This window comes from Fopius arisanus, unplaced genomic scaffold (genome assembly GCF_000806365.1).
Source record: "Fopius arisanus strain USDA-PBARC FA_bdor unplaced genomic scaffold, ASM80636v1 scaffold00076, whole genome shotgun sequence".
Lineage (NCBI taxonomy): Eukaryota > Metazoa > Arthropoda > Insecta > Hymenoptera > Braconidae > Fopius > Fopius arisanus.
Window position 1 is genome coordinate 48730 of NW_011887815.1, and position 9807 is coordinate 58536.

The 9807-nt window shown below is 37.7% G+C and overlaps 3 protein-coding genes across 4 annotated transcripts; 2 read left to right on the forward strand and 1 right to left on the reverse strand.

Moving 5' to 3' along the window:
* Nucleotides 1-401: 401 nt before the first annotated feature.
* Nucleotides 402-3019, forward strand: LOC105269881 (nitric oxide-associated protein 1). The gene has a single exon (XM_011310461.1). It carries the CDS (start codon nucleotides 651-653, stop codon nucleotides 3000-3002), a length of 2352 nt encoding a protein of 783 aa, XP_011308763.1. The 5' UTR covers nucleotides 402-650; the 3' UTR covers nucleotides 3003-3019.
* On the reverse strand, nucleotides 3000-6384 carry LOC105269880 (retinol dehydrogenase 12). Of its 2 annotated transcripts, XM_011310460.1 has the most exons (7): nucleotides 6291-6384; nucleotides 5924-6180; nucleotides 4443-4550; nucleotides 4196-4369; nucleotides 3744-3951; nucleotides 3408-3606; nucleotides 3000-3346 (listed from the first exon to the last, which is right to left on the reverse strand). In XM_011310460.1, exons 2-7 carry the CDS (start codon nucleotides 6096-6098, stop codon nucleotides 3152-3154), a joined length of 1059 nt encoding a protein of 352 aa, XP_011308762.1. In that variant the 5' UTR covers nucleotides 6099-6180; nucleotides 6291-6384; the 3' UTR covers nucleotides 3000-3151. The 2 variants fall into 2 exon arrangements, with proteins under 2 accessions (XP_011308762.1, XP_011308761.1); XM_011310459.1 differs by lacking the exon at nucleotides 6291-6384 and having other exon boundaries at nucleotides 5924-6254.
* A 114-nt stretch (nucleotides 6385-6498) lies between these two features.
* Kr-h2 (Krueppel homolog 2) lies at nucleotides 6499-9624 on the forward strand. The gene is made up of 6 exons (XM_011310462.1): nucleotides 6499-6661; nucleotides 7444-7617; nucleotides 7765-7946; nucleotides 8203-8270; nucleotides 8359-8492; nucleotides 8641-9624. The coding sequence occupies exons 2-6, from the start codon at nucleotides 7445-7447 to the stop codon at nucleotides 8861-8863; spliced, it is 780 nt and encodes a 259-aa protein (XP_011308764.1). The 5' UTR covers nucleotides 6499-6661; nucleotide 7444; the 3' UTR covers nucleotides 8864-9624.
* Nucleotides 9625-9807: the final 183 nt, after the last annotated feature.

Here is a 9807-nt window from a genome sequence, read left to right on the forward strand (position 1 = left end):
CAACCAACCAACCACATCAACCAACCAACCAACCAACCAACCAGCCAACCCCCCTATGTAGATCTGATTACGCTCCATCCAGCTTAAGTAAAAAATCCTAGAAATCCAAACAAATCCAAATAGAAAATAAGGGATAATCTAGATGGCATAAGGGGTAATCAAGAGGGTCTGTATACGAGAGAATAAAAGTCAAGAGTCAGCATAAGGACTTTTGGGCAACGCAAACGTGAACATCCTCTCTTTCGACTGGTCCCTGTGGCAGCGGGACAGCTACTGAGGAGTTGCTGAGTCGGCTAAGGGGCAGACACCTCAGCATTGCATGTGGCCCCCTCTCTCTCCTGGGGTGCGGTACTACGATGCCGCTGGGGTCACTCAAACCCCCAGAACTGAGCCTCCTCTTTGATAGAGACGGCGTGTTTTTTCTTATTCACAGGATTAGTTCACGTGCTACCGCAATAAAAGTTTCTCGTGGAAGACTTACCAGAGAAACCCTAGCAATCCCTCATAACCTCTGATAAAAGCGGAGATGTTAAAAAATGTGCGGAGTGCGTACATAAACCGGCACCAACGGAACGAACGTTCAATTTTCGTGATAAAATGTCTAAAACGGAAATTGAATCAGTGAAAATTCTTAGAAAGTGATTTGTGCGATGATGCTGCGCTTGAAGAAGTCATTTCCTGGTGCAGTCGGCGTGACAACCTATCGATCACTAGAATATTTACTAATTCCGATGCGATGGAGGTTATGGAGATGGAAAAATATTCACTCGAAAGCAACTGCAGCTCTGGAAGTCGATTCCACAGGGCAAGTTAAACTCAAACTCGATCCGAGGGTTGAAGCTATGAAAGATAGATTAATTTACTCAGACTATATTGAGAGGAAGCGATTAAAATTTGGATATATGAAAAATAAAGCTATAATGGGCGAATTGGTAAAGAAGGAGCACGGCAGATTGTTGTACAAAAAGCTTAACGATCCAAATTACAGTATTGCGTTGAAATATTTAAAGAGTGACGAGGAGAATCTGGAAGAAATAGAGAATTCAGCTGTAGAGTCTGAGGAGATGGTGGACGAAGTAAAAGGTCCGAAAGCCATTCATATGCCTTATGCATCGACAGATCAGTATGAGTTCAAGGAGACTGAGGCACCTGTTGACCAGGATCCTGAGCCGATCCTGAATACTCGGTATCAGAAGCTCTATGAAAAATATCTGGAGGCCAAAGAGACCAAAGACTTGGCCCCCAGATTCAAGAGACGAATGGACAATTTGCAGAAATTAGTGGAAGGGATGGAGGCGAAGGAATCTTCAAATAACCCTAGTGGATCGGAGATGAAAAGACCAGCAGATACTCTTCACCATGTTCCACCAAACTGGATGACAGATTATGAGCAATATGATGATTACGAGAATCCTGATTCCTGGGAATCAAATTATGGAACTCCAGACAGAAATATTGCAATCAGTAATGTACCATGTGGAGGCTGTGGAGCATTGCTGCATTGTCAGGACTCTGCAATTCCAGGGTACTTACCCTCGGAATTGTTTAAAAATCTGAAAAACGATGATGACTTGAAGAATACGATCTGCCAGAGGTGCCACTTCATGAAGAATTATAATGTCACGTTGGAAGTTAAAGTGCCACCTGAAGTTTATCCTGAGATTCTCAGTCAGATTCAGCTGAAGAAGAGAAAAGCCGCTGTGATATTGATGATCGATCTGACAGACTTTCCATGCAGTATCTGGCCAGATTTACCTTCAATCATTGGAAAGTATACTCCCATATTCGTAGTCGGGAACAAAGTGGATCTATTACCAAAGGATTGTCCTCGATTTATTGAAAATGTTAAGACGTCGTTGATACACGCCCTCAGTCAGTCTGGCATTCGAGAATTCAATGTTAAACATGTCGAGTTGATCTCTGCACAGACTGGTTATGGGGTAGAGAGGCTGATTAATAAATTGCACAGAATTTGGCAGTACAAGGGAGATGTCTACATGATTGGATGTACAAATGTTGGTAAATCTACGCTGTTCAATGCTCTCCTTCAGTCTGATTACTGCAAAGTACAGGCTGTGGATTTAATTCAGAGAGCCACAACGTCACCATGGCCCGGGACAACTCTCAATCTCCTGAAATTTCCTATTTTGAATCCGGTCCGCTGGCGATTGGCTATGAGAGCCCAACGCCGAGCCAATACGATGTCGGAGGAACATGCCCAACTTCAATTTCGTAAACGTCAGCTAACAGCTGAACGCAATATTGCGTTTGCAACGTTGCAAGAAAGAATCGGTATAACATTCCCATTAAAGTCGACATTAACAGGAGCTGCTTTAACAAAATACGAGAGAAGATTAGAAACTGGACGTAAATTTGGTATTGATGAGAACGACGAGGACTTCAGGTACGGTAAATGGTGTTACGATACTCCTGGTGTCATTAATCCAGCGCAAATTCTTCATCTACTCACCACAGAAGAGCTGCTGCTGACGTTATCCACGAAAATAATATCACCTAGAAGCTTCATCTTTAAACCAGGTCAAACTCTGTTCTTGGCTGGACTCGGACAACTCGATCTATTGACTGGTCCTGAGTACATTAGAATTACCGTTTTTGCTAGTGCATCTCTTCCCATTACGATCTGTCAGACCAAAGATGCTGATTATATTTACAATGAATTACTCCAGACAGATGCGCTAGCTGTACCTATCAATGATCCCGAAAGGCTAAAAATCTGGCCACGTTTTGAATATGAAGAGTTCAGTGTCCAAGGGATCAGTAAAGATGAATCGACTTGCGATATTCTTTTATCGAATGCAGGCTGGATTTCAATTACACCAGATGAAAATGAAAACGTAACAATTCGAGCTGGAACACCGCAGGGTCGAGGGATTTATCAACGAATACCTGCATTACTCAGTAAATCCATATCGCACCGAGGGGCGCGGATAAAATCCAGCGCTGCATACAGAGTTGGACGACAAGTATACACGAAAGGATAAATCCACATTAACCATTTTATTATAGTCTATAAATATAAATATTTCATCGGTTTTATACTGTTGAGTCATGGATGGAGTTGTATAATAAATTGTATAAATTAGAAAACGATTTGTACTGAAGATGTCATCCTTTTCGTTTATAAATACTCTTATAAATACTGAAAAAAGTTCTTCAGTTGAGCCTGTTCAAGGCTCACAGCCATCAATTTTTCCTGGACGGATTTATCATTAACTAGAGGACTGACTGTTGCTTCTAGACAATTGCTTATGTATGCGCCTCCACGATCTTCGAGATTCTTGTTGACAGCTGCGTAGACAATTGATGTGGCACCCTGCTGAGGAGTCTGGAAAAAAATTATTTTTGTTCAATTTATTTAGTAAAGAATAGTGAGTAAATATTGTTACCTTGAAGAACGCAGCTCTGAGCCACCTAGCGCTGTTAAGATAGCTGTTGTCAAACAGGTCTGTATTCACGATCCCTGGGTGAACTGCAAAGGCGCGAATCGGGAGGTTTTTTTCTTTTAACAGTTGATCTAAAGATTTGGTGAATACAACTTGAGCTAATTTGCTCTGAGCATAGGCCGCTGTAGATATGAATTGAGCTCTGCAAAGTGAAATTTTATATGAATATTCATTATATATCAATGGAAACAATTCGTTGACGAAAGAAAACTGTATGAATTGTAATGAGCCAATGAATATATGAGTTCGAATCCAAAATGTCAATGTCTTTACACGTACTTGTTATTAATATCGCTGAAAGGAAGTTGTCCAAGCAGGTGCGCGCAGGAAGAAACACTAATAATTCTTGCTGAATTTTCTGATGATCCAGCATTTCGAAGTAACGGCATTAGCAACGCAGTCAGCAAAAAGTGTGACAAATAATTCACAGCCCATTGATGTTCAAATCCATCTACTGTTTCTTCGTAAGGTGTGAACATTATTCCCGCTGAGAAACATAATTAAATCCGTTTTTTTTCATTAGCATTCAATCGTCCAGTTCAATAGTGAAGAGGTAAAGAAAAAATCCGAACAAAAATCTAGCTGTCTATTTTAGGTTCAAAGATATTCCCCGAGAACTGGACTTGAGAATCAATCAACATGTTACATTTTACATTTCCATTTTTAAATTCGTTGCAGTGATAATTGAGATAATATGAAGTGCTAATAGAAAGTTTCTCTGGATTTCTCACCATTATTGACGAGAATATTGACTTTAGTGTAGCCTTTCTTAATTTCTTCAGCAAATTTTCTTACAGAGTCTAAACTCATGTTATCGAGGTGATAGACGGCAGCTTTCCCTGTCGTTGTGCCTGATTTCCGAATATGCTCGATTACTTTCTCTCCCGCCTCAATTCTTCGACAAGCTGCAGCGCAAAATGCAATTAATAAGACATGAAATCGAGAAACATTGTAAATTGATAGAAATAGACGGTGTACCTATAATAACGTCCATATCAGACTGTAGGAACATTTTTACAACTGATGCACCGATACCTCGTGTACCACCAGTTACAATTGCCACACATCCGGTTTTTTTTGGTAAATCTGGAATGAGTAGAAGTTATTCGCATAAAGAGTCATTCGTTGCTTCTTATAGCACATTTCCGATGAGCGCATCCATATTCATACGTATTAATCGATTGCGATGCTAATTTGCAATCGGAATCACTGAATTGATCAGTTAATTTTTACGAGTGATTGAATTCCACTCATCTCTAGATTTTCGCTTGAATCAAACTATTAAAAATGATTACACGTGTTCTCTGTATTCTGAGATGTATTAAAAAATTACGACGATCGATAATTATTTCATTGTGAAAATATATCGCAATTACAAAAAAGAAATTACAGATTACCGAATCCAGTGGTGGAAAAATTAAATGTAAACAGTCATCAGCGAAAGATTAAACAGTGATCGTTTCCGATATAATTATGGACTATCGCGGTTATTAAAAATTCCAAGGCAAACGGGAATAAACTTGCTCATGATTGTCACGCGAAGGAGTGAGATATATTGTGGATTAGAGCGAGATAGATAAGGATTCCCTAACAAAAATAATATTTCATGAATAATTCATTTAGTTAATTAGATGGCATCCATCAGGTAATAGTCCAAATGATCGCATCCGTATTTTTTCTTCAGCCTGTGGTGTTTTTTGATCGGAATAATATGACTGGTGAGTTTTCTTAATTTATATGTCCATTTATGATCAGGTATACTTCGTCCTTCGATCATAATAACATTTAAAAGATTTATGGAATAACATTTGACTCGATGAATGTGAAAACAAACGATTTGCCGTTGAACTTAGATTATAGAATATCTTACAGAACACTTGATATAAAATTACTTCTCATGGTGATTTTCAAGAAAACCCACATTTTTATGATTCATCACAAATTGTAATGGCAATAAATTTTTTTTTGTTGCGTTCAAGGATTGTGACGGCATCAGTATTTGCTAACAATAAATTTGAAATGTCATTGCCTGGGATAATCATCTCTAAATTGAAAAAATTGTCACAACAGAATAACATTATGACCAAATATTACAACGACTCTTTAATCTTTCCCTCTCAATTGAAATTTACTCATCTTGTTGCATCACTCCAAAATAAAATTGTAAAATTGTTCAATAGAAATAAAAACGCAGCTAATATATCAATAACTGAATAACAAACCACAAAAAAATTAAAAACACATTCTGAAATAAAAGAAAATGAGGATTTACAGGATATGTAAAACCAAGCATCGAAACTTCATTCTTCATTCCATAAAATTATTCAAATAATTGTCAAGACAAGTCCGTCCAAAATCGAATCGAATATTTTTTTTTCCACCAAATCGTCCATCTTTCAAAATTTTCCCAAATTTCCACGAGTCATTCATTGGTTCCCCTAACACATATCAGCACTCACCTGTTTTGTTGTACCTCGATTGCACAAAATCGAAAAAGATCTCCCTGGTCCCCAACAGCTGATACTTCAGCTCGAGTACAATTTTCCTCGCCATGATCAACCAGAAGCTCCTGGATTTATTAAACGCAAGAAAACTACCGAGAAGAGTCAGAGTGCATCCAACCAAGACGAACATCCTGCGTTTATCAATCCCCGGCAGCTTGCAATCACATTAAATACTGCTGTCCATAAATCCCGCGTTTTTTCTTTTATTAACACTGCAAAAGTGCAGAATAAGCCGGAGTGAGGCAATCACAGCCCGTAATTAACTTATGAACAAGAATGATTGGGCGATGATACTGTCAGGTGTATTGAAGAATACTCCTACCACATGTTCTCGGTGTGTCAGCCTTCTCAGGTTCATTCTTCAGGACAACAGATAATGTAGGCCACGTGAAAAAGGAAAGTAGTACAGATGACAGATACAACCCAACCTGTCAAGTATTTTCTATCGCCTGTACGTGGCGCTCTTCGAGATCCCCTGAAGTTCATCGAATAACAGAGTTTTACACCTGAACAACTTCAAGCTACTCACCACTTTCAATAACCAAAAGTGGAGGATCCCAGTTAGTAAATGAATAGTGTTTCCTCACTCACCTAGAGTAACATTTTTCATCCAATAGAATCGTCATCATTGCTGCTCTATTCCAGAGAAACACTGGAATAATTAGTGGGTAACAATCAGAGTTGTAGGATTGAGTGAGTATATTGGTCAGCGAGTAATCAGTAAATACCTTGAAAGTTACACGTAGGCATTTTTTGATATTAAATGTGAATTAAAATGAGTGTCTAGGTTGATGGCATTCACAAGTATTTTCGTGATAAGTCACTGGGAATAGATGAGAGAGCATGATCACTCGAGAAATCGTGGAATTTGATCTCTCGAAGATTCCCTTTAAAAGTTGGCATTAACATCATCTTTAATCGATTATGCTAATAATGTTTGTCGGGATTCTCGATTATGCATATTTAAAAAAATATCAGTATTTCGATTAATTTTTATATATTATATTTTGTGTTTAATACTAGAAATATTTCCACGCGCTTTAAATATTTGTGAATATATTATAGATTTCATGGTATATTATATAATTATATATACGGCGGAAAGTTATTGAAAAGCTATTCGAAATTAGGAAATTAAGGCAGATCTATTTCTGAGTAAATTTAAGCTGCCATTGAAATATGCATAATCGCTCCGTTTCGGAATTTTCAAGATAATGAGAGAATTTCATGAATGACTTAATCCTGAATTTAATGCGGAAATCCATAATGAGCTTTGAGGTAAATGTCGCCGAGATAACCAAGCGTTAAAATACTCCAGCTATATTTTTCAAATCTGAAAAGCCATTAAAAACGCGCAATGAATGACAAGAATATAATAAACCACTGAATTAAAACATTGTACGAACCGCCGGCTCTTTTTCTAGTTATGTAAAATCATGAATTGGAGTATTAATAATTCCAGGTTTTTTTCTCAGGATGGCTGATAGTCCGAGTGCACCTACAGAGGAGAGCAATGGAAGTCCCCGGGTAGAAAAGGGCTGGGGTGCTCTAAAAAAACATGCTATCGAGAATAAAGTTAATATGGCCCTGTGGGCTACAAGAATTTCCACTGTTCTCTTTACTATAGGATATCTAATTCCAGTATTTGGGTAAGTGAATGTAATTCAATTTAAATTTCGGAGATTTTGATTTTCTATCATCCAGTGTTTTTAGCCTTTCGGGATTTTCTTCAAATTTTGGAATCATTTGAACTATTGTATTCGATCAGGAGCATTACTCTAGATTTATTATTACAGCAATCCATACAATGCTTATTACAAGGCATTGATGAGCAGTGCTGCAACGAGTGCACTGCGTCTTCATCAGAGGGTACCAGGAGTACAGCTGAATACTCGATTCCTCGAGCTTCTTCTTGTGGAGGATTCGTGCCACTATTTACTCTACTCGTCGATATTCCTCTACGTAGCACCTGTGACTTGTATCCTTTTTTAATTCCGATGGAGAACAGAACGAGGAGGAGTTTCGAAATATATCCAATGGTTTTTGCGCATTTGAAAATGAGACCAAGCAAGTGATAACGATTTTATTGTCGTTATCTCTGTAAAATGATTGTTTGATCTGAAATCACTCGAGTTTAATTTTTTCTAGAGTTAAAAAAAATAATAATTTTAATTGGGGCGATGTTAAGTCTCATCATCTTAGAAATCTATGAACTTCCTTAATGCTAGTTACAGTGGTGTTGGTACCAGTATTTCTCTTCGCTGTCATGCATTCCGCGAGTTATTCTCTAACATTGCTCGACGTGAGTTTAATTGACGCTATTCGATCTTTAATCATCACTCGCAGATCCGGAATTAATGACTTGCAATAATTGTGGTTTTTTATTTCAGATTCTGGGTCAGAATAGCGTTTGGCAAGCTAGACTCCTTATATCTATCGTTGAATTCCAGTCACGCACTATTTTACGTCTCTGTGCATTTTGTGAAATTATTATTTTGCCACTCACTATCATCCTCGTTTTCACGTAAGTTTTCTGGTTAATTGCATGGCTATTTCCCTCTTTCATTAATTGATCATTTAATCATTTGAAATATTGCTAATTATCGATTGATCGAAGAACAATTGATTTTACAAGAAAGTATTAAGAGACTTTTGATTTCTTCTGTCCCCAGTGGTCGTGCAGGATTGTTAACACCATTCATCTACTACCAATTCTTGTGGATGCGTCTTTCATCGATGAGGAATCCAAACACTCGCAATATATTCCGAGAGATAAGAAATGCCTTGTCTTCTGCAGCTGTATCTCCATCGATGCCACGAATTTTGAAATCATTGATCAATGCACTCCTTCGTGTCACCCAGCACATGGTGCCAGTGCAAGCTCCTCAACAGTAATTGTCCTGGGGGAATGCAATGAACGAATTTATGATTGAAAACAAAAAATAAAATGCATAAAAATCGTTGTTCTCAGTTTGAGAATGATTGCGAATTTTCAGACTCATCTGTGGAACTTCTAACGAACAAGTGATTATGTCACAACTTTTTTATAACTCTCGGGTTTTGAATGGATATTAAGATGTCGTAAAAAAACACTACCGCATTGAAGCTGCGACTCATTGATAAGTCAGTGCACTGGAGTGGATTTTATCGTCGAATTTGATAACATGAGAAAGGAAGACAATTTTGTATCAACTGAAAAGTCTATCCCATTAAATCATAATCTCCAACTGCCACGAGACTACGAAATAACGAAATAGTACTTGTGACACTTTATCGATGCCTTTTGATTTCTCACAATATTAACTGTCATATCAATCTTCACTCGTGACACTCAATTACATGTTTATCGTTTGCGTGATGATGTACATACTGGAAGTACAAAGTTCTTTGGAATAAGGTTCTTCGGTCCCGTTCATTTTATGATATCTCATTTTAATAGTCCAATGATTTACTTCTTTCAGTAGTGACCCTTTACATTCATTTATCTGGAGGATCAGTTCTAGGTGCCTAAAGTACATGAGCACTATCACGTACTCGTTTCGTACAATTTGTTTAATTATTTGTGGGTAATGTAAAATCTATTGTAAGAACACTGAATACTTTATGTTATGGTCTGTGGATGTTTCAATAATAAAATATGGAAATTGTTTATTACACATGATTATGCAGTCATGTTTCTAATCTCACCGCCTTCTGAAATCAATTTTTTCAATCAATTGATAGAAAAATAATCCGCAATAACTGAACGTAACAGATTTTTTTGGAAATGAGATTGGCAAAGAACGAATAGTCAGTGGATGCAGAGAAGAAGGGAAACTCCAAATAATTTCCACCCTTTC

Excerpts from the sequence above, each read along its gene's own strand:
- LOC105269881 (XM_011310461.1), top strand. The coding sequence starts at position 651 with ATGATGCTGCGCTTGAAGAAGTCATTTCCTGGTGCAGTCGGCGTGACA.
- LOC105269880 (XM_011310460.1), bottom strand. The coding sequence starts at position 6,098 with ATGTTCGTCTTGGTTGGATGCACTCTGACTCTTCTCGGTAGTTTTCTT. Across the intron at positions 4,370-4,442 it reads TGATATGGACGTTATTATAG|CTTGTCGAAGAATTGAGGCG; the intron begins GTACACCGTCTA and ends TTTGCGCTGCAG. Across the intron at positions 3,347-3,407 it reads TCAGAGCTGCGTTCTTCAAG|ACTCCTCAGCAGGGTGCCAC; the intron begins GTAACAATATTT and ends ATTTTTTTCCAG.
- Kr-h2 (XM_011310462.1), top strand. The coding sequence starts at position 7,445 with ATGGCTGATAGTCCGAGTGCACCTACAGAGGAGAGCAATGGAAGTCCC. Across the intron at positions 7,947-8,202 it reads CTACGTAGCACCTGTGACTT|TGGTGTTGGTACCAGTATTT; the intron begins GTATCCTTTTTT and ends TGCTAGTTACAG. Across the intron at positions 8,493-8,640 it reads ACTATCATCCTCGTTTTCAC|TGGTCGTGCAGGATTGTTAA; the intron begins GTAAGTTTTCTG and ends TTCTGTCCCCAG.